General features: G+C 32.8%; 1 protein-coding gene across 9 annotated transcripts; it reads left to right on the top strand.

Moving 5' to 3' along the window:
• The first annotated feature begins 9,221 nt into the window (after window positions 1-9,221).
• ASG2 (transducin family protein / WD-40 repeat family protein) lies at window positions 9,222-23,418 on the top strand. 9 transcript variants are annotated; one of them, XM_090317982.1, is made up of 21 exons: window positions 9,222-9,523; window positions 10,630-10,698; window positions 12,053-12,130; window positions 13,129-13,263; window positions 13,370-13,477; window positions 13,647-13,775; window positions 15,299-15,414; window positions 15,521-15,638; window positions 16,171-16,276; window positions 16,977-17,119; window positions 17,202-17,369; window positions 17,520-17,630; window positions 17,804-17,915; window positions 18,720-18,967; window positions 19,057-19,101; window positions 19,429-19,519; window positions 20,268-20,363; window positions 20,461-20,531; window positions 20,608-20,735; window positions 21,788-21,902; window positions 23,070-23,418. In XM_090317982.1, the coding sequence occupies exons 1-20, from the start codon at window positions 9,452-9,454 to the stop codon at window positions 21,867-21,869; spliced, it is 2,226 nt and encodes a 741-aa protein (XP_090174108.1). In that variant the 5' UTR covers window positions 9,222-9,451; the 3' UTR covers window positions 21,870-21,902; window positions 23,070-23,418. The 9 variants fall into 9 exon arrangements, with proteins under 9 accessions (XP_090174108.1, XP_090174105.1, XP_038899404.1 ...); XM_090317979.1 differs by having other exon boundaries at window positions 18,624-18,967; XM_090317980.1 differs by having other exon boundaries at window positions 9,326-9,523; window positions 10,614-10,698; window positions 18,624-18,967.
• The last annotated feature ends 1,165 nt before the right edge of the window (window positions 23,419-24,583 follow it).

Genomic DNA, 24,583 nt, shown 5'->3' with positions numbered 1-24,583 from the left:
TTTTCCTACACGATCGTGTAAGTCCTCTATGCGATAAGCATTCCTGCTATACGATAGCACTGTTATATCTTTCACTTGCTTATCGTCTACACGAATCGTTGTCCTCCGTCATCTACCAAATTCACCAAAGCTCACCCTTTAGGTTTTCACTCCGAGAATACCTGGGGTTCATTAATGGTGGTGTCATCCTCGCTACATCGTTCGAGTTCGCGTGATCGTGTTGTTGCAATCGACGTTCCCATCAAGTGTTGGTAGATCTGTTGGAGGGATCTGCTGCGTTGGGGTTCAGAAGTTCGAATAGAGTCTTGAAGTGGTATGAAACCCTTTCCCTGTTATTTATCATGTTATGAGCATGCCGATAATTAGATTTATGTGCATAACTGTATGTGTTGAATGTATATCATTTGTATTTCGGTCACTGTGAAATCGGAGCGATTTGAACATGCTCATGGAACTCTCGGTATAAGATCCTTCACGTTTAGTGCCCGAGTTTTTCTAAACGATCGTATAGACGACCGCTTAGCTTTTCCTACACGATCATATGGACGATCGTTTACCTTTTCCTACACAATTGTATACTTCACCTAAACGATCAAGCATTTTTGTCTATATGATAGACGAGCCTTTCTCCTATTTTCTTGATCGTTGTATACGATCTATCTTCCTTCTTCCCTCTATCAAATCCAAACAAAGCCCACCCTTTGGATTCTCACTTCGAGAATACTGAGGGCTCTTAGTGGTGATGTCGTCCCCATTTTCTTCTATTCGTGTGGAGACTGTTCAAGGTAGACGAATGAGAGTTGCTAAACGACAGCTTGTCGTTCTAACGAAAGCGAGATTTGCTGTGAAGAAAAGTCTTCAACTGGTATGATCTCTCGATCTTTTATTTATTGATCCTTTAAGCATGCTAGTAATTTAGTGTTGTGAATACATATTTATATGTTTGAATGTATATGTGGAAATTTTGTCACAATGAATTGGAAAGATTCACTTACGCTCATAGGTACTCTTGTATAAGAGTTCCTTCAGTCGGTAATTTTTTGTATAATGCATATCTAGTCTGTTTGATTGTGAATGCGTTAATTCTGTCACAATGAGTTTTGGAACGATCTTGCTTCTGCTCAAAGGTATTATTTAATAAGAGTTCCTTCAATAGCGAGATTAGTGAGATTAGCGAGAGCGAGACGTTTCCAGAATGATTCATGAATAGACAACCACTTAATTAAACTTATAAAAGGGAGAGCGAGATAAGCAAGACATTTGAATAGATTCATGAATAGACAAATTTTAGTAATTAAACTTATAAGCGAGACATTTTAAAAGGGATTACAAGTGATAGCGAGATTAGTGAGAGCGAGACGTTTCCAAAATGATTCATGAATAGACAACCACTTAATTAAACCTATAAAAGGGAGAGCGAGATAAGCGAGACATTTGAAGAGATTCATCAATAGACAAACTTTAGTAATTAAACTCATAAGTGAGACATTTTAAAAGGGATTACAAGTGATAGCGAGATTAGCGAGAGCGAGACGTCTCCAGAATGATTCATGAATAGAAAACCACTTAATTAAACTTATAAAAGGGAGAGCGAGATAAGCGATACATTTGAAGAGATTCGTGAATAGATAAGTGACACATAGAAAATTACAGTTTTGAGGATTAAAATGGCACATAGAAAGTTATAGTTTTGAGGATTACAAGTGGCACATAGAAAATTACAATCGACCGACATTTGAATCATTTGGATTAGAATCAGTAGGTCGCCCAAATGTGAGTGATTCACTATAGTTTTGTTGATTATACCCGGAGTTCCAACACCTACCACATTTTATTTGTCTGCATTATTCTCCTCTTAATGGTATTCTTTGTACTCTTCGTCGCTCGACCTGTACCACTCTTCTAGGAGGTGCAATATGCTTTTTCACATATCCCAGAGGTTTCTTCCATTCAAATATGTGACCGAGTGGATTTACAGGCTCTACACAAGTAGCCACAAGGGAGTTAAAGTTATAGAATGGACTGCACAAACCTTGGATGGGGACATTTCGTTCTCGTGCAGCCACAATTGCATGCAAACATGAGATACCGAGTGAGTCAAATTCCTTGCATATGCATTCCTTCGTATGAAGGTTCACAATACCGTCCAATCGATTGTCCCGCACATGGATCTTATAACAATCAATCGGCTCAACTCGATATCGTCTGCCTTTGTCACACTCAGTTGCTAATCGTTTTTCACAGTAGTCCAAGTGTGACATCGTTCGAGATGCCCACTAATTTTTCCGTTCATAAAATCATGACTGGATGAGGCCTCGAACATGTTCCAATAAGCACATTATAGGCAACTGTCGATATTCTTTGGTCAATGAATTGAAACACTCTGCACTATTGAACGTCATGTTATCGTATCTTCGTTCTGTTTGGTAAACACGTGCCCACCTTTCAAGACCAATATCCTCCAAATATTTCGATACAACACCATTTCAAAAAGTACGTAGTTGGTCCCAGTGTGCTTGGAACTCTGACATGCGAAATGCTCTAGCTGCATTCTTGAACATCCCAACAATCATACTGTCCTTAAAGTTGGAAAGAATATTATTTTCTAGGTAGTATGTGTACAATCCATGAAATGTCATTGGAAAAACTGCACGAATGGCATTGCTAATAGATACCACTCGATTGGACATGAACACCAAGTTAGAGGGTTCTCCAATGGCACACTTCAAGTTTGACATAAACCACTTTCAAGCTCGATCAGTTTCATTGTCCACTATGGCATATGCTAGTGGGTAAACTTGGTTATTGTCATCCATGGAAACGCCGACCAACATGGTCCCTTTGTATTTTCCTTTCAGATGCGATCCATCAATAATTATCACAGGCTGACAACTTGAAAAACCTCTAATATAAGGCCCTAATGCCATAAACATGTACTTGAAATGGATATCATTTTCAAGTTCGATTTCAAATCTTGTACCTGGATTCTTCATTTTTAACGCTTCACCATATGCATGTAAAACAACGTACGAATCTTCTAGAGTACCCCAAGTGAGAGCATAAGCGGTTTCCCTTGCACACCACGCCTTATCGTAACTTATATTTACGCCGTACTATTTCCTCATATCCTCAACGATGTGACGAGGTTTATAAACATGTCCTATGCTTGTAAACTTTTCTAGGATTAGTTCACCAACTACCGCAGTTATTGCTTGTCTATGATCATGATTTAAAATTCCAATAGAACATATGTGCGACCGCATATACTTCGTGATCTTAAATATGTCACACCTGGAATTTTTACTGCATGAATACTGCACTTACAATTATCCTCCATAAATTTGACAGTAAACAAAGACTTAGTTGACTTCCTTACCTTATATTCAAAATCATTATTTATGGATAAAATAGACAGTCTCATTTTTAAATCACTCTTACTACAAAAAAAAAAAAAAAAAAAAAAAGACCAACTTCAACATCTGTCTCAGATGAAGAGGTACCATGCATAATCAATTCCTCTCTACGACATGAAGACATCTTCAATCTTGTCGATCTCTCAATAACAACCACTGCAGGTTTTTGCACCTTTGAATGACCACAGTCCATAGAAATCAATCCTACTGATCTTTTATTATCAACCACGAAAGGATCACACTCTTCTGAAGGACCACAATCCATAAAATTCAAGCCTGTCGATCTCTCATTACCAACAACGAAAGGATCACGCTCTTCTGGAGGACCATAATCCATTGAAGTAAGTCTTCCTGATCTCTCATTACCAAGCACAAGTCCGTTACATTGAGTTTCTCTCTCCAAGTCCACTGCATGAATATTGTCATTGTCTATTGATAATGTTGATAGTTGAGTGTTCATAGACAATGGAATATCACCCACTTCTCGATTAAGGTCATATGATACCTCGTATTGTCTGTCTACACCTGTACCATCATGACTCATATTCACATTTTTGTCGTGGTATGATTTTAGCATTACATATAGCTGAACTCTATAAAGGTTGTCCCGGAAAAGAAGGAAGCAAACATCACCGTCATTCCGTATGTACTGTGGAGGGGCTTTAAAGTCAAGCTTATATTTAACTCTCGTAACAACATCAAACTCTGAGAAACTTACATTTGCAACCCTGTAAATGTGAGCTTTAAGTTCTTCATACTTCAAGGTAATAGATACAATGATTCCTGTTGGCTCGCCTCTAACATACAAATTTTGGTTCTCATCCCAATGACCTTCGTATTGAATTAGTACACACTCTTCTGTCATCCTACAGAGCAAAAGAATATTTTTTTTTATTAAGCAGATAGTAATACACATGGATCTCTCTCATTGTCGCTCCCAATTGCTCTCGCTCTCGATGTATCTCGCTCTCACGTTGTCGCTCAATCTCGCTCTCGCGCTGTCGTTCAATCTCACTCTTTCCACCTTTCTCACTATCGCTCTCTCTCTCCAACTTTCTTGTTGTCGCTCTTTCTCACACCCCTTTCGTTATGCTATTTACATTGTCTATTTACATAACTTTTTTTAGACCACGTTTCTACAAACACCAATGAAACCAAGTTCAAGAAAAATTTGTTCTATTCTGAAAAACACGTTTTGAAAACTTGTTTGGTTCCAAAAAACTCTGTTCTGGAAAACCTCGTTTAATAAATATCCGTTCAAAAAAATGATAGTTCAAATAAAGTTTAGATTTTAAAGAATTCACCATTACATATTTGCTGTATGTTAACGATTTTAAGTTATAGACAGATTTCGTGAAAATTGTCAAATCAATCGTACAGTGACAAACAATCACATCACAATAGAATATAGATAGACAGTGAGAGCGAGATCCAAGTAGCGAGAGCGAGACAGTTATCAGGGGGCAATTCTTGTAATCTCATATCGTGATAACATCAGCAGAAGGTAAATTGACAGTTTTTTTAAAAAATGAGGTCATTTGACATTATATTGGGTCTAGATATTAGGTCGTTGACCCAAATTTTCCTAAATACAAAGTATCCCAATACAAATAAGTAGTTCCCTAGCGATTCATACGAAATTTATATGGAGATAACCATCAGGAAAAAGAATAGGTGAAACGCATCCTCCTTAGAGACGGATCAGAATCTGTTGCAAAGAGAAGCAGATTTCCGACCAAGAAATATATAAGGTAACTGTTGCAACAAGCCTAGGTGTAAATCCCCAAGTGAAGTACACAACATAGAACACAATCTCAAGTATCCTAATTAGTAATTAACATAGTATTAAATTTCTGTTAAAATATTGATATTTCTATGTTTTTATGGGTTCGATATCGACATGATGGGTGAATGGATATTTCCTTTGTGCCGTAGAAAAATTTACTAAACACAATAATTAAGCAACAAAATATCACTAGTGTAAATTTAATATAAATAATAAATATGTTAACCTATTTAATAATAATAAAAATAATTATTTGCTAATTTAAATTTATTGTATGAAATTTTGTTTTTATATTTTTTCTTGAAATATTCATCAAAATCGAAATTTTATCGATATTTTTATCAAAATTTCCATAAAATTAAGACTTTGATATTTTCATCCATATGGATAATGGATATTTTAAACATAGTTAATTACTACCCTTAGCCGATGGACCCCACACCATAGTAGAGTCGAGATGTTTCTAAATAAGCATATGTTCTTTCCGCTCTTGGGAGAAAGCTGGAGAGAGTTGCTATTATGAGGAGAGAAACAAGCTATGATTCCGTTATGTTGTTCACTGGTTAAGTATTTACAATTTAAAAAAAAATTAAAAATAGTATTTAGATAACAAAATTGTAACTAAATTTGGAAATAAAAATTATATTGGATTTTTTTTTTTTTTAAAAAAAAGAAGATATAAAAATAAGAAAAGTTTGTATCGAGAGAAAAATGATATGTAGTTTAAATTTACAGATGGTATAGTTAATATCTTATTTTCGAAGACATTTTTCGAATTGAGGGTGTCCGATTAAAAGAAAATGGGAATACCTGCAAGAGGAGATACTTACTATAAATATATATATTTTTTATCATCCTTCCAAACATAACATTAAAAATTGCTATATGATTAATTTTCTCTCTTTTTTAATCATAGATGCTTGGCAAAAAAAACGTCATTTTTTTTTTCCATTTTCATTCTTTAATTTGGCTTGTTTTGAAAATCGCATTAAAAAAAAAAAAAAAAAGTTGAGCTCTCAACAACGAAACATATATGAACGAGTAGTTTTTTTTGTTCTTCCCCAAATATTTTTAACTTAAATACTTTCAACTAAATTTCTTAATTAACACCGTCAAAATAGCTCGTAGAATTAAACCCAATAAAAAAAATACAAGATGAAAATTACTAAATACTGATTTATGAATATATTGATTGATACATTAAGAATAATATTTTTTTAGAAATACATTAAGAATGATACTATAACATAATAAAAATACCATGCCATGAATGTGAGAAAATAGTTACCAACCTAAGGTTCAATGAACCTTAGAATTAAGGCATATACCATATATATTTATATTTTGACATGTTGACTAATTGAGATAAAATAGTATTGTTATTAGATGGACTGGTTTCACGTGATGATTTATTTTTTTAGATCTATTTATTCGTGAGTTAACTATAAATATCTGATCATTATGAATGGATCGTCGGAGTTTGAAAATTTGAGGACAAAAATATCATTGAGTTCAAACCTCATAAATCAAAAGTGTATTTTTTTAAAGATAAAACGAGAAATAGTTTCGATAAGAACCTTCACATATTCCTTTTGAAGTCTAAGGGAATGAAAAATTAAATATGGGATGAGATAGAGATAGAAGACTATCTTTTGTCTTGTCCTCAATTTGGGAAGCTCCTTTAATAAGATAGGTCTTATGACATATTCGCTTAAAAAATCAACTCATCTATTAAATATAAAAGTGAAAATCTATGTACCATGAACTTGAAATTTTGTAATGAATAGTTTCGTAAAATAAAATTAAAAAATGTCGAATAAGTTAAAAACCGTTCAAGGATATATCACACTTTTAAAAATTTATTATGGACTCAATGACACTTTTTAAAATGTAGATTTAAATTTACCTATTATTTTTGTTCACTTTTACCTCTAAACATTGTTTAAAAAAACCAGTAAGAGTTTTCGATCAAAAGGAGATGAAAATTGATGCAATGTTTAATATGTAAAAATTGAAATACATACATATAAATGTTAACAGTATTTCCACAAAATTGATATGTAAAAATTGATAATGTGAATGATATTAATGATGTATTTTAGGGATAATTTGTTTTGTGAGTATTCTAAATTCCCATGAAGCGGGCATCTATATTACCGTATTTATTTTGCAGTATTGTAAGATGCCTTGACATAAGGAAATTTTCGAGCATCCTAGGATGTCCAGGTGGAGGGCATCTCAAGAGTTTCGGTACCCTCAATCAGACATGAGTTTTTTATATTCCCGAGTTGAGAGCATTTCCATTTTACATATTTGTCCTTGTTTTTATTATATATATACTTCTCTTCATTTGTATTATATAATTAAAATAAATATTGTCATTCATATATATCATTTTTTTTGTTATACCATAATTCTTATTTTTTTTAGCAAAATATTCAAATTTAAACTTAAATTAGTCAATATTTCATAGAAAATCTTGAATTAATACTATTTGTTGAGGGAAAAAAATAACATATAAAAACAATATAAATTTTATTAATTTAAAATGAAATCCAAATAGATAGAAATAAATATGTTACGTAAATTTAAATTATACAAATTTAATTATAAATTAATAAATAGTCATAAGGACATTATTAAAACATTATGTAAATTTAATATATTTGCTACTAGAAATCCTACGAAACAAAATATAGTTATCAAAATATTCTCAGATATCTTCAAAAATATTTTTACGAAACAAACACGACTAGAAATCCTATAAAACAAACACAATTATCAAAATATTCCCATATGTCTGCACAAATATTTTTACAAAACAAACATAGTAATGTAAAGATGCCGACATCTATAATTCTATTTATCTCTAATTTTGGACATCCAAAGTTTCAATTTTCTATAATTCCAAAAGACAAAAGACCCCTCAGGGGTCATTTGTTTTTTTAGGGGTCTTTTGTTTTTTTGGAATGTAGATAACCAGAATCTTAGATGCTCGAAATTATATATATTAGAAACTATAGATGTCCGGCATCTTTAGACTATTACTTTTGTTTGGTAGGATTTTTACTCGGGAATGTCTTAAATTTATATAAAGTTTCAATAATGCCCTTATGACTATTTATTACTTTACAATTAATTTGATGTAGTTTGAATTTATATAACATATTTGTTTTTATCAATTTGAATTTCTTTTAAAATTAATACAATTTCTACTATTTTTATATACTATCTCTCTCAACAAAATAATATATCATAATTTACGATTTTTTTATAAAATAAATATTAATTTAAATTTAAATTTAAACATATTGCTACAAAATAATAAGAATTATGATATAACTAAAAATATATGATATAATAGTTGATAATATTTATTTTAAATTATATAATGCAAATGAAGATTAATATGTATGTAAAATAAAGTAAAATGTGGATGCTTTCAACTCAAAAATCTGAAAAACCCATGTTTCAAGAGACTCTAATCCAAAACAAACATGATAATCTAAATGCCAACCCCATGAAAATCTAGGATACTCGCGAAACAAACGATCTCGGTGAAGTAACTAACATCAAGTATGTTTTATGTTTTTTATTTTTCTTTCCAAACTTTAATTTTCTTTTCGCAACTTATTTAAGTATAAGAATGAAGATGTTGGAAGTAGAAAGGCATAATTTATTTGTTTATTTATTTATTTTTCAAATGCATTACGAGAGTCTGTTTGGATTGATTAAAAAAAACATTTTGTTTAGAAAATTCCTTATTTAAACTATTCCTATAAAATATGCTTAAAATATAATTTGAAGGTGTTTCAAAAACTATTTTGAATAATTACAAATTTTATTAATGAATGAATCGTAATAGATTTGAATGCTTTTAATCGTATCTATCTAAAATTATACTTTTATATATTAATTTTCAATCCGTATAAATATGGCCTCAATTTTTTTTTTTTAAATGTAAACCCACCCAATTTCGAGAGAATTTTTATACTCTAACCTAAGATTATAAATAAATAAATAAATAAAAATCAGCAAATTTTATTGGCCTCTTGATTAATTAATTGTCACACGACCTTCATCTAATTCGCCCGTAGAGCTCTCTATTTATTTATTTGGACAGACCTCAGAGACGGTTCTCAGCTCGGAGCGTGAAAATTGTAGAATGATCGGAATCCTTCACTGCTGCAACTACAGATTATCGGTCGGAGTTTGATTCCCGTTAGGGTTTCTCTGAGTTCTCTATCATCTCATGGAGGACTTCGCCTTTCACGATGGCAACGTCTGTGGTTTGCTCGAGAGCAGGCACATCAGCTTTCGTCAAGTATGTCTAATTGATGCCTTTTTTCTTCTCCTACCTTCTCATAGGGGTTGCATTCGTTCAACTTCAAGTATCGAGTTACTTGAATTGTTTTCTTGGATTGGATGTGAATTGTAGGCGTCTTTGGTTTTTGTAGCGTGAACGTACTTTCACGAGGTGGAGATTGTTAGCGTGAATTTTAGATATATCATTCTTGTTATTGGATTTAGTTGAATTGTGTTGTTGGAGGCGAAGTGAGAAGTGAGAAGTGTATTGATATCAGATGAACATAGGAGATTTTGGATTCTTGAAGGCTATTTGTGGACGATAAGCAATGCAATTTTGGTTTGGTTGATTTGGAAGTTTCTGAAATTGCTAAAATGAACTCTCATTCGAGTTCGTCTGTTTTACTTCGTTGAACCTTTTCCTTGATGTGTCATGAGTCGAAGCAAGATATAATAATAGCAAGGCCTTTGATTGTGATCATTATTGTTTTCATTCGTACTATTGAAATCGGAATCGTCTCGTTCTTTGCCTATGGATTCCCTTTATTTTTGTTTTCTAAAATTTGTAAAGGAGGATGCAGCATTATTTTCTAAAAAAGAAACAAGGACAAATTTAAAGTTGAAAAACATAGATCCTTAGGCATGAGCTATATTGCAGTTTGGCTGTCCTGCAAGAATCTTCCGGATTAACTCTATTGACATGTTCTCACTCTTTCATTCTCTCTTCTATAGAACACGACATAACATAGTTTTGAAGATTACTATGTTATTAATTGATCGGTAAATATATAAGAAAGGATCTATCTGTATAAAAACCAGACTACATGTATATATAATAAGTAAGAGGTCTAGGTTCCAAAAGAAAAGAAGATCAGCATGCTATTTTCTAACTTTAAAGTTTATGTTCATGTTCAGCTTTACCTTCTTGGTGACTCGTTTTACATGTTTTATGTTATTTTTTCAATGTTTATAATGTAGTATTGCATTCTGAAGGAATGATTTTTTTTTTATATGCTTTACTTAATATGGAAACGTAAGGGTCCGCTTTATGAAATTTGCTTTTGTGAAGCTTTTAATTCTCTCTTATGAATTTGTTTCATTTTTCCAAGTCATTTATGTATGCAGGATCCCACATATGGTTTGCAGATGCACTCATCATTCATCCAAAGACTCTCCCAGGAAAAGGAACTGGAGGTCTGTATGGATTTAAGTTTCTTCCGCTGTGATTTTTAACATTGTTCTATTTGTTGTTGCTTATGTTCTGCTCAGAATCGGATCTGTAATTAGGGTTGGACTCCTTGTTTTTGTATGCCCTAGTATGTTCTTTCAATTTTTTCAATAAATGTGCAATTACTTAAAGAAACAACGTTTTTTTTTGTTTCTTTAAAAAAATGAAGAACCAGCTTCAGATAAAATGAAAGAAAAAGAAAACAATGTTCTTATAACACATTCTTTGTTGAAATTACATGTGAAGCTTCATTAGAAGCTTTATGTTTTACATCATGTCGGGTACATGGGTACCTGGTAATGGTGATAGAATAATTATCCATGTCATTTAACATTGTATTTTATACTGTTTCATGTCATTTAAAATGCCTCCCTAAGCATTTGATATACCGCTGGTTTTCTCTCCCATATATGGAGATGAAACTCTAAATATGTCAAAAGATTGAGGTGGGGTCTCTTGTGAGATTTAATGCTTTCCTTTAGACATCAGTTATTAAAGCTTTTTGTGAAAATCCTTTAGGTTTGGTTGTTTAAGATTGGACCCCTTTCTTCTATAGCTAATTTGGGGTTTGAGCACCCCTTTTGGTGGCTGATTTTGTTTTCCCTTTCAGTCTTGTTTCACATATTTTCCATGACAGAAGGTTTTCTCATTAAAAAACGTATTGACGGAAGGTAAATGGGCCCATTGCTTTTAATTGGACTTTGTTTCTTATTTTTTGTATTAAGCTGTATGAACGCAAGTTATTGACTATCATATTAACATGGTAAGGAAATGGAACTCTAAAAGGGGCTTCATACTGCTATTTATGCTCCTATATTTACGAATCAGCCACTTTTGTACTCTTTCCTACTTGTATCTAATGGATATTATGAACTGCATCTGATGTTGATTTCTCTGCTATGTTCATGTGCAAGCTGGAAGCCTATAAGATTTAGCCATCATTTTCAACTAATACTTGTCATTTTTGGTTCTGAAAGTTATGATATTGGTGTTTAGTGGTTATATTCTCTTAAGATGACATTTTTCCAGGTGACCCTGTAGCCTAGTCACTATAATGGGACGAGGATTGAAATAGTTTCTTTTTTCACAAAAATAAAAAAATAAAAAAGGGATGAGGACAGTTCATATTGTCTTTTGAAGTAGGAGAGAATGATAAAGTCTTTCCTCATTATGTTGGATGCATGATTTAGTTTTTGCGTCTCTTTTTCCAAAATCTGTGCAAATGTTGTTTTTACTCCCTTTCCTTACAATTCCATCTTTCTTTGCTCTCTCTATCCTGTCAATTTTTAAATTAACAACCCCCCAACTCTCTCTCTTCAGGGGCATCAGGGGTGTGTTAATGCAGTGGCCTGGAATTCTCGTGGTTCGCTGTTGATATCTGGATCAGATGACACTCGGGTAAGACAGTCTCCCTTCAGTTCTTTGACTTAATTTACCTAAGATCTACAGTAGCCAGTGGATGACTCAATGTTTTGGTTTTGATGGTGGCCATGTTTTATTGTTGGACTATGTGTAGTGGTAATTGGGTAGTTATTCTTGAAGATTGAATCAACAAACCTGTTTCTTTTTCTTTGAATTGGTGGCCCTTTATGAAAATGTGTGAGTATCTATTGAGCATATCAGCATGTATTACTGAATGTTCTTTCCTGCTGACATTTGGACCAAAAGAATTTAAGAGAATGATTCCTGTTGTAAAGCAGAATTAAATTCACGCCAGTATGAATCTGACTCTATTTTGATGGAGAAAGGTATCCTATGTTGTTAAGTTTGCTCATATAGCAACTGCCGATCATTGCAGGTGGTGGTGCATGCAGATTGAGTTAGAAAATGCCTAAAATTTGAATCCCAAGTTAGTCAATTTGTGCTGCATGTCGGATAAGTCTTCAAATGCCTAAAATTTTAGTTGAGAGTGTGGTGATATATTTTCTTACGGTTATTGAGACAGAAAATGTTATTTCTATAAAATTTATGGATATTATTAGTTTCTAAACTCTTCAAATTTGACTTATCAATTTTTATTCTCAAGAAATTTTCTTTGGATGGACTATCAAAAATGGAAAAATGGAGTTTCAGGACTTGATAATGAAGATTACACCAAAGAGATAACCCTGGATATATCATCCCACTTCTGTTGGAATTGAATGTAGTGAAAGCAGTAATGATTAATTGATATTGAAGGATTAGCATGTTTCTACCTCATCTTTTAGATGGTAATTGATTTATCTGTAGTTGTATTGCATAATGCCTTATTGTTACTCCTTTTATGTGTGTGTGTGTGTGTGTATTATATATATAATGTTATTTTATTTTATTTTTATTTTTATTTTTTAAAATCTCCATCCTCTGAAGAAAAATTATGTTTTCTGGAAGATATTTGTTAATTGTGTTTTTTGCAGATAAACATCTGGAGCTATTCTGGTCGAAAGCTATTGGACTCTGTGGATACTGGGCATTCTGCAAACATATTTTGTACAAAATTTGTTCCTGAAACGTCTGATGAGCTTGTGGTCTCTGGAGCTGGGGATGCAGAGGTTTAATATACTATACTGTAAAATTTCTCATGTATGTTATGCTTGAAGTTGGATTTGCTCACTATTTTTTCTGGGGGGTGGGGGTGGGGGGTTGTTTTCTTAACAGGTGCGGTTGTTTAATTTATCTCGCTTAAGAGGGAGAGGACAAGATGATAATCCAATAGCTTCATCGGCTTTGTATCGCTGTCACGCCAGAAGAGTAAAAAAATTAGCTGTAAGAGTCAAGAACTCAATGGGAAATATATTTTCAAAATTTCTTCTACCAGGCGACAGGCGTAATGAAATAATTAATTTTTTTTTGAATGATCAGGTTATGTTGTAGTAAATATAGGTTTAATCACATGTACATAGTTTTGATAATTTCTTTCTTCAATTCGTTGAAGGTTGAAATAGGAAATCCAAATGTAGTATGGAGTGCTAGTGAGGATGGGACTCTTAGACAGCATGACTTTCGAGAGGGCATGTCTTGTCCTCCTGATGGAGCTTCTCACCAAGAATGCCACAATGTTCTTGTAAGTACTGTTTTCTCCAGAATTTTCTTTTTTTTTTTTTTTCCTGTGAAATCACCTGTCAATCGAAAAAATTAGGTAAATGTGTTGTGATAAATTTAATCTTATATCAATACTTTGACACGTTCATAGTAGTTATATATTTTGATCCCTGGCTGTGTATTTCTGTGTGATTGAAAGAAAATTATTACCAGTGTAGTCTTGAAACCTGGACTTTTTCATCCCCCCAAAAAAAAAAGAAACTACACTCTCCCTCGCTTGTGGTGGGCTCATAAATTTATTTAAGGCCAAATAAGTAGTTATCAATATTAATTGAAGAGACAATGTCTTTACTAGGGTTCAAACCCAATGCTTCTTGCTTTGGTACCATGATAAATCACCCATCATTTGACACCCCCTTTAACACTTCCATTTGATGAACTAGTTATTTGGGAAGCTTCTTCTTCTTCTTCTTCTTCTTCTTCTTCTTCTTCTTCTTCTTCTTCTTTTGTTTTCCCTCGTATTCTTGCTAGTTTGTAACCCCTTGGTTCCTTGTGGATATCTCATCTCCGATTTTTTGCCTAATACATTCTGTGTTGCTTATATAAAAAAAAAACAATTGCGTAATATGAATCAGCCTTCTGTGTATTGACAAAATGGTTTTATCTACCATTGGTGTTTCTTTTCCTTGCTGTTTCACTGGAAGGATTTCCTGGTGCTTATTTAACAAGGAGCTGCTAATGGCCCACGATCAAAGTATATCACCAGTCATCTAAAGTTAGAACGATATCGTGGCAACGTAGACTTATCTTGACCAAGTTATCGTCAATTTTCTCCTCTGAATTATGTATTTATTATTTCAAATGGCATGTCAGTCTGGTTGTTATCCTAACATTCCTTGCCTTTCGTCAATATTCAAGCTAAATGGACACTGCAAAATTACCCTTCACTTTTTTGGGTGGGGGTATGGGAGGGATTAGCTGTGATGCTTGATTCTGTATATGACAGCAGCATTTATTTTATTGTATGTATTCTTAAAAATGACCATTTTGAACACAATGGATCACATTAATAAATGTGATAGCATGTGTTAACAACAAACCTTGCTGACACCTGGCATGAGCTTAGCTCAATGTTTTAGATTTTTTTTTTTTCAATTTTCTAAGAGATCGTAGGTTCAAATCCCTCTACTCAATGTTGGGCCATAGCTCAATAGTATATGCTTATGTTTGACCATGAGGCGCTTGACCATTTTGTAATTACGATGTTGATTTTGTTCTTTTGAATTGTAGTCCTTTAAATGGTAAGTGTTTGGCTCCTTTTTTCCTCCTCTTGTACTCTGTTATTTTTTTCAGTAAAAGTTTTGTTTCTTACCAAGAAATAGAACCTAAAAAAACAGCAAGCCTTAGAAGAGGCTCATCCAACATTTTTTTTTCAAAAAAAATTATTGTCTTGTTAATCCCAATAGTTTATCACAACATATTTTTTAAATAAAAAAATGGTATCAGTTATTAGGTTCATTGTTTTCACATTAAGCTCATTGTCAGCTTGATTTGCGGTGTGGAGCAAAGAGGTCATTGGCTGATCCTCCCAGACAAACCCTTGCTTTGAAATCCTGTGACATTAGTTCCACTAGGCCTCATTTACTTCTGGTTGGTGGAAGGTATTCTGCTATTGCTAACCCTTTGCATAGAGGAATTACTTAAAAGGAAGTAAAAGCACTAGAGCCCAAGTGTTCCTGTTCAACTTCAATTAATTTTTATCTGCAGTGATGCATTTGCACGGTTATATGATAGAAGGATGCTGCCACCCTTGTCTTCCAGCCAGAAGAGGATGTCGCCACCTCCTTGTGTTAACTACTTCTGTCCAATGCATCTCTCTGATCGGGTGAGTTCAGAAATTGCTATTAGTTAGTCATCATGCATATCAATCTGGCAACAAGATATTATTATTGCTTGAGTGGAGAAACATGATCGAACATTATATACTCTAGAAAGTCAAATTTAGTGTATACAAAACGTGATATAAAGATGGTTCTTGTGGTCAATCTGTATCTGCATAACCCATGATTTTGATGCAGGTCTCAAATGTCTCTCTACTTGGGCAAAAAAGAAAAAATCTTTCATTCATATAATCTGACGTCATAGTAATTAGTAGTCACGAAATGAGAATTCACTATTTATTCATGCATACTCAGCATTACATTATGATTGTTGCCTTTTTTTTTTCTTCTTGGCATGATACTATCTTAATGGACTATTCTGATTTGAAAAATCTCAAATTGTTGTTTTTCATGTTGATTCTTTTTTGGTGGGTGATGAAATATGATGTTTTAAAAACATATAGTTGCTAATTGCTAATTCTAGTCATCATTGTTTCTACCAATTCGAGCTTCTAATGTCAACTCTCTGTTTTTTAGGTCCGATCGGGTTTGCATTTGACTCATGTTACTTTTAGTCCGAATGGAGAAGAGATCCTGCTTAGCTATAGTGGAGAACATGTATACTTGATGAATGTAAATCATGGTATCTTAATTTGTCTGAAAATTTAAGCTTATGCATTTTATTAGTCCATTTTTTTTAATCAATCGTTCCGATTTATTTTTGATAAACTTTTTTTTATCTGAAATTCTTTTGGAGTTCAACACATACCATATAATGGTATGGTAGTTAAAGTTAATTTAGCATGAATTTAGTTATTAAATAAAATAATCTTAATACACATACCTTAACTTCATACTGTTATTTAATCTATAAATAATGGAATTTATTTTAGTTCAATTATATGCTCATATTGGCTGTAAATAATGTAATTGGATCTTAGATAATAAATAAATCTATAATCAAATCCCATTTCCACATACCATACATGGTTAGTCAATAGGCATCCTATTCCCGACCACCTCATTCTCATTCCTGTATGTGCAAGTATTCAACCTTGGAGAGAGAGTCGGAGAGTTGAAATCTGAGAATTGTTGGATTTTTGTTTTAAATTTACATTAAAATGTCTTTTCATGCTATTAACATGTGCAATGGCTGTTTTGAAACTAAGATATGATGATTTCTTAAGGAGGACCATATTTGTGATTTTTCTGTTTTAGTTTCCAATCAGTGTTTTATCAATTAGTTAGATAATGCCAATTACTGTCTTTGTGAAACAATACTTTGATACTTAATGTGTTTGATTTTGTTCTGCTGAACTGTATATCTATGTTTTTTGCCACAGCTGGTCTGGGTACAATGCAGTATACATCAGGAGATGTTTCTAAGTTAATGAGCTTCACTCCTGTACTCAACGGATTGGAATTGCAGCCTTCCATTTCCAATTTATCTAATGGTTTGCCATTAAATTGTGGTGTCAATGCAAAGGTGTGACTCTCAAACAAATGCTTTAAATGAACAATGTTATTACTTATATGGTTCAAGGTTTAATTTAACATGTATTTTTCAGCTTGATAAATGCAGAAAATTATTACAAATTGCTGAGAAGTGCTTGGACAGTGGGAACTACTTTGGTGGAATTGAGGCATGCAATGAAATTTTGGATGGATATGGTCGTAGTATTGGCGTTATTTTCAAACACGATACATTATGCACACGTGCAGCTTTATTACTCAAGGTTCATTACTAAGGCTCAGATTTATTGCATGAAATTCCTGTTCCATTTCAAATTTATGTATCCAAGTCAATCTCCTGTCGTCATTTTTTACTATATATATAAAGTATATCCTTTGGTTTCTAATTAAAAAAAAACTAAAATCTTTTACAGCGGAAGTGGAAGAATGATGTTCATATGGCCATAAGAGATTGTTACAGTGCCAGGAAAATGGATCATTCCTCTTTCAGAGCACATTACTACATGTGCGAAGCTCTATCACAGGTAATTCTTATGTCATTCTGTGCTATTGCTTGCTGTAGTTTTCTCACTATGTCTCTTACTTCTCGTTTAATATAAAATTGTGAGTCTCAAAGGTTTTACCCAGTGTCTTTTTGTAGTAAAATCGTTTTGTTTGTTTGAAAGTGTATGTATCAACAGTATTTTGATTCTTGCAGCTGGGTAGACATAAAGAAGCCCTAGATTTTGCGTTTGCTGCCCAGTGTTTAGCCCCATCTAATCCTGAAGTGGCAGAGAAGGTGGAAAGTGTAAAGAGGGACCTCGCAGCAGGTACAATTTAGCTTAGAACTTGCAATGTCGCTTGATTCATATTTATCTTGGAGTGGAGATCTGAGAGAGCTGACATACCACGACTCTTCCCAGTGGAGGATTGTGGAATTCAAATAAATGTATTGCTTGTGATAGAAATTAACTGCTCAATACTAACCCTTGGTCCTGTTTTGTTTTAACTACAACACATTTTGGATTTATGCTACTTTAGTCCATTTTGTCGATCCTGTTGGCATTTGGCTAGATTTCTTGTTTCCCCTCTTTTTTGTTTGTTTGTTTGTACCAGCAATATTTACTAGTTTCTTTCTTCTTCTTGATCCATGTTTTATTCTTTATTATATTTAGAAATACTTAGTGAAAGATATTACTCTTGTTCCAACATCTTATGCATATTGCCATTTTCCTGCACATTTTTGGCTTTTGATTTATTTTATTTTGTATTGAAATCAGCTGAATTGGACGAATCAAATAAAGGCAATGATGACCTGTGTTTTATTCTTTATCATATTTAAAAATACTCAAGGTGATCTTTCGTAGTTTTATGTGGTAATGTGTAACTGAAAGATATTAAGCAATGAAATGTTTGTTTCCTATTGGAAAAAAATTGTAACTTAAAGATATTATTCAGCTTGTTTCAGCATTTTTGCATCTTGCCATGTTCCTGCTCATTTTTGGCTTTTGATTTATTTTATTTTATATTGTAACCAGCTGAATTGGAAAAATCAAATAAAGGCAATGATGGAGCTATAAGATCAGCACCGTTAGGTGGTGTATTATCATTAAGTGACTTTCTTTACCGCTCAGATGCAAATAGTGATGTTTCACAAGATGGGCCGAGATCGGAAAGAGAAGATTCTGATTATGATGAGGAGGTGGAGCTGGACTTTGAAACCTTATCGGGTGATGAAGCCCATGATGTTGATTCCAACGTTCTACATGGAAGTTTAAATCTTAGAATACATAGACGAGTTGATCCAGCAAGAGATAGGGTTGGCCCAAATGGCTCCTGTGGGTCTCCTTCATCATCACAAAATGATACAACACTTTATCAGGTTCTATTAATACCTTGATTTTGAGTTTATAAATTTCCTCATTGAAAGAATTACTAATTTCAAAAGTTCCGTTTATGCTGCCACTCAAGTTGCTGCCAAATCTTACTCCACTGAATTTAGAAGTTTGCAAAATGGCAAGTGCTATGCATTATACGGATCTATTTTATCTTGATGTTTAATAGATTTTTCTGCCACTTTTGGTTATTTGGGATGCATTTGACGTTCTGAGAAAAATACTATGACTGTTGCTATTGCAAGCAAAAGTCTCTTCAGAAGTAGCCTCTGTTTTTGTGCATTGGTAGATTTTCACTTGACATAAGTTATTTATAACCCAACTATGACTTTTGCTTCAACTGATAAGTGCCCAGGATTGTTTTGTTTGGATTTGAATATTATGTGCTTCTGTGCATTTAACTTTAGTTATCTTCATTCTGAGTAAGCTTATATTACTTTACATGCAGCCTGAACCCGTCATTGATATGAAACAAAGATATGTTGGTCATTGTAATATCGGAACTGATATTAAACAAGCCAGTTTTCTCGGGCAAAGAGGTATTCACTGAACCATGAGATTGGCAAATTATAAAGTTAATAAAAATTTGGGTTCATGCTACCTTGTTTTATATCTCACTACGAGGAAATTACATCCTTATATTTGCACCCAAAATTCCTCTTGGATTGTGTTCTTCAAGTTATATTTGGTCCTTTATTAGGTTTATTATTTTTTTGAGGGCCTCAATGGCGAAACTTTATCTAGTTTTCTGTTAGGTCTTTTGTGCTTGATTGTAGACTTATCTAACTGTGACCATTCTTTTTTATTTTGTCTTTTCATTTTTTTCTTAATGAAAGTCTGGTTATTCGTTATGTATTATATAAAAGAAAAAAATCCTCTTTTCCCTAAAAAAAATTCTTGAACTTATCTATCTCCGAATCTTCTAAAGCATATCTGTTGTGGCCACCACCAATGGAAATGGTCTTTTGGTGTTCGTATGGTATGTTACATTCCCCCTTTTTTCCCTTTTTTTCCTTCCCTTTTTGGGTGTGTATGTATCAAGTCATATGATAAACGGGAATTGATAGATTGAATTGTCTCGTAAATGATGGTATAGCAATGTTATAATGTCAGTTGAAGTAACACATCATGTTTGTGCTAAATTACTAATTTTTTTTTATGAGGGAAGAACAATGAGGGGTTGTAAAATACAAGTGCCAGTTTCTGTTTTTAGAAATAAGCATATAGGTACTCTAAAAAGTACTTGTGATAAGTCTTATATTGATCTCTGTAAAATGATATTTCCAGGTGAATACGTTGCCAGTGGTAGTGATGATGGTAGATGGTTTATTTGGGAAAAGGGAACTGGTAGACTGATTAAAATACTTGTTGGAGATGGAGCTGGTAAATACCTTCGCTTAATTTTAAAGATGAATTATTATCATTTAATTACAGAAACCAAAACTGAAATAGTAAAAAACCTTTTGATTCACTTTTTCAGTTGTGAATTGCGTGCAAAGTCATCCATTTGATTGTGCCATTGCTACTAGCGGCATCGACAATACCATAAAGGTAAGTATGTATTGAGTTTAGTTCAGATGACCACAGATCTATCTTTCTGAGTTATTGATGTCCTCCTCTGTCACAGCTATGGACTCCAACTGCTTCAGTCCCGTCACTTGTAGCCGGTGGGGCGGTCGGACCGCAGGCAGCCGATGTGTTGGCTGCCATAGAGAACAATCAGCGCAGACTCTGCCGTAATAGAGAAGCAATACTGTGAGCTTCCTGAATTCCTTGGTGTTAACATAATTCTAACTATTTTCTATCTGAATTCCTTGTTCCTTGGTGTTAACATAATTCTAACTATTATCATTTGAATTTCTTGAGGGACTAAGTTTAAAATTGATTGAAAGTATAGGTACTAAAATTGAACAAAATTCGGGATCAAAATAGTACTTAAACTTAATTATTTTTTTATTATTTATTTATTTTTTTTAAAAAAAACAAAACTGAACTTTCGTTGGGACAAATAAAGAATGTGGGAGAGAATGCAAAAACCAAGTCCACCAAAAGAAGATCAATATTTTAAAAGGGTTAAGGTAGCCTTGAGACTTTATCTCATGGTGAGGCAAGGCGTAAGACTAGGTGAGCCCTAAGGCACTTTAAAGGCTGCCTCGCCTCAAGGCTTATGTCTCATACAATTTTGAAAATGTTGCTAATTACAATGAGCCCCAGCGGAACCCCATTAACAAATGCCCATCACGAAGAACCAAATCTAACCAGCTCTCAAAGCTCTTTTCCAGATTTCTCGGACCTAAAATTTTTGTTGAATCTTGATAATAAATAACTAACTAGATGATGTTTACCATACCAATTCCTCCATCATTTTAAACTTACACCTTCATTACTCTTTTTTTTGGTTGATATATTAGTAGGCTGGTAAATTTATACACACACACACACGAGATCTCAATATCCTAAATAGCCACTTTAGAGGATCTGAACCCATTCGCCAAATGTCTCTTACTTTTTTTTCCCAATGATCTCTGCTTATCATTATTTCCCCTTGCTCCATACGTGAGTTTGTTATCTTATTTTGCTTATCATTATTTCTCAATCTTTTTCGCATATAGACACACGTGCACACACACACTGGTTTCTCATTAAAGATAAGATTAAAAATCAAAGGAGGCCTTTCCCTGAACACAATATTTCCTCTGTTCCTTGCTCGGCTGTATACTCCCATTAACTATATGTTTGTACTATTTGATGTTTTATTTTCATATTTTGGTAATTGAGGAATTATGAATTTGTATGTGGTGGTGCAGGCCTTTTGAAATTTTAGAGCGGTTTAGGATGCATGATTTCTCGGAAGGAAGCCTTCATCCATTTGAATGTGCTCAGAGTTGATATTATAGTTTTTGTTTATATGGATTCACGAAGGTAAGTGGTATATTATATAAATAAACGCATTTTCTATGTTTTTTAAATCTATTGATAAGGTTTATTATTAGTAAGTTCATGTGCAATCATTGAAATGAATGAGAGGCTTTCGGAGGATTCCTCCAAGCTTTCACACGTCGCAACGAAGCAATCACAATTAACAATTTTTCCTGTCCTGTTCCCTAGTGCACCACTGTTGGCATCTTATTAGTTGTATTCTGATGCTGATGACATTATATATGTGTATGTATACATATATGTGCTTGTCTCTCTCTATATATATATCAATTTAAAACCTGAACTAGTAATTGTATCTACTTAAACCTTAAACTTTTCCAAGTGTATCAATTTACACCCTTGATTACGTTTTGTTTGAAAAAAACCTCATGTGGAACTTATAATTGTATCAATTAAATCTATAAACTTTCATAAGAATCAATTTAGACTATTCGTCATAATTTTCTTTGAGAATCATCCATGCATTTACTCTAATCGTCCATTTTGTAAATTGAGGATTAATGCATGAATGATTTTTAAAGGTAATCATAAAGAAAGGTTTGAATTGATTAGTTTATGAAATTTTAACAGTTTAATTGACTCAAATTATAAGTTTCACACGATATTAGTCAAACAAAATTTGAAAGAGGGTGTAAATTTTATACAGTTACGAAGGTTCAGGGTTTAAATTGATACAATTATTAGTTTAGAGTTTTAATTGATACAACTCCCAAAATTTAAAGATATAAATTGATATTTGCACCATATATTTCAATACAACATTTGGGGGTAAGGGAATATGAACCTCTGATCTTCTAATCCGCGAATGTATGCATTGACTAGTGGGTTAGCGAATAAAAAGTGGAAGATAATTTCCATATTATTGATGTTTAATGCTTCTCTTTGGATGTTGGTCATTAGACCGTTTTATAATTATATTATTGATCATGTTCTTTTGAACTGAAGTTCTTTTTGTAGTTAGTGTCAAGACTTTTATTTTAGTATGCTCTCTGTTTTTGTATTCTTTCATTTTTTTTGCACCACAATTCGCTTCTGCTTCGTTATTTAGAGTTTAGATAACTTTTTCCTTGTTGACATTTGAAATTTATGTACAATCCAGGTTGAAATTATTATTATTTATTTACTTATTTATTTGAGTTATTTTGACAGAAAATGGAATAGCCATAGTTGGTGAGTAGCGGTTAGCACACCGAACATATAGTTCAACAGACTCCTACAAGTTGAGTTAGGTCATGAGAAGCCTCATTCAAGTTCTCAATATATAACATTTAACAGTCAAGCTACTATTTTTACGGGTGTCATTTGATTTTGTTCTTTTTTTGCCTTGTAAATTGTTGTAAATTTTTCTTTTGTTGCTCTTTTTCTTTTTTCTTTGATAACTTGCTGTTTTTTTCATCACAGTTTCTCTTTTTTTTTCTTCTATATGCGGTGATATGTACAGAATAAGATGAAGCAGAAAATCGAGTTCGAGTATGTATAGCATGTCTTTATTTCCATAGTTGGCTTTCATTGTTTATGTATTTGTTTAAAGTTCTCAGTTTAGAAAGCCTAAAGTATATCAGATTAAAGTTAGTGAATTTCCATTTAAAAAAAAAGTATGCCAGATTAAAGATAAAAACTTAATTACTCATTTCCTAATTACATGCTAAAAATTAGATGGAAAATGTTGATTTTTAATCGCCGATTGATCTAAAAGTTTAAGCTGATCGGTGAAGGTAGATTTAAAATCATATCATCTAACACATCTCTTAATTTGGGATTAACTTATGAGTTTAAAATATGAACAAACAAGTGGAAATCGATATTAGACTCAAACAAGTGGAAATTACTATTAATTGGAGAGGAAATAACATTGTAGGAGTTTGAACACAAGATCTAGATCACCTATTTTGATACTTTCTTAAATCACTTATTGACTCAATTACTCTTTCAAAATTTGAACAATTATTTGAAAGGATTAATTAGGACGTTCTACATTTTTTTTTAAAAAAAACCAGCTTTAAACACTTGCACACTGTGAAATCAAATATCAAATATTTAAAAGTGAAACTAATTTTATCTAAGTTTGATTTAAGGGATAGTTCAACTGGTTCTTGTTGGACTTAAAAAAAGATAGTAAATTAATCAAATTTGATTAAGCAGTGAGAATTAGTTCTTTGTCTGATCTTGAATGGCTAATGAGATTAAGGGTTCGTCTGGGTTGACTCGAGAAAAAAATATTTTTCAAGAAACTCATTTTTATTTGATTATTTTTTATAAAAACTTATTAAAATACACAAACTATTTTGAGTGGTCGTCAAATACTCTAATTTCTTTTAAAATGATTTATTTTTTAAATTAAATATTATTTTATAAATGTATTTCAAATACACCCTAAAAGTAATAATAAAATTGACCTCAACTCGTATTGTAACCAAGTCCATAAATTTGAACGCAGCTAAGGAAGTAACTACAATAATTTGTACCATTTCGGCTCGATGCTTACCTAGGATCTCGGCGTTGTACTGCATAGAGAGCCGCTAATCTATTGCTATATCTTTGATTTCATTACAGTTCTCCCTAAATTATTTTAATTTCGAGTGAAAAAGGGTTGAGATAAGGATATCAGTTTATTATATTTAGATATATTATGACTCATGAGTGCCTAAACTAGTCGTGCTAAT

This window comes from Benincasa hispida, chromosome 9 (genome assembly GCF_027475165.1).
Source record: "Benincasa hispida cultivar pf3 chromosome 9, pf3_genome.v1.1, whole genome shotgun sequence".
Lineage (NCBI taxonomy): Eukaryota > Viridiplantae > Streptophyta > Magnoliopsida > Cucurbitales > Cucurbitaceae > Benincasa > Benincasa hispida.
This window is presented reverse-complemented; position numbering and strand designations above follow the sequence as displayed.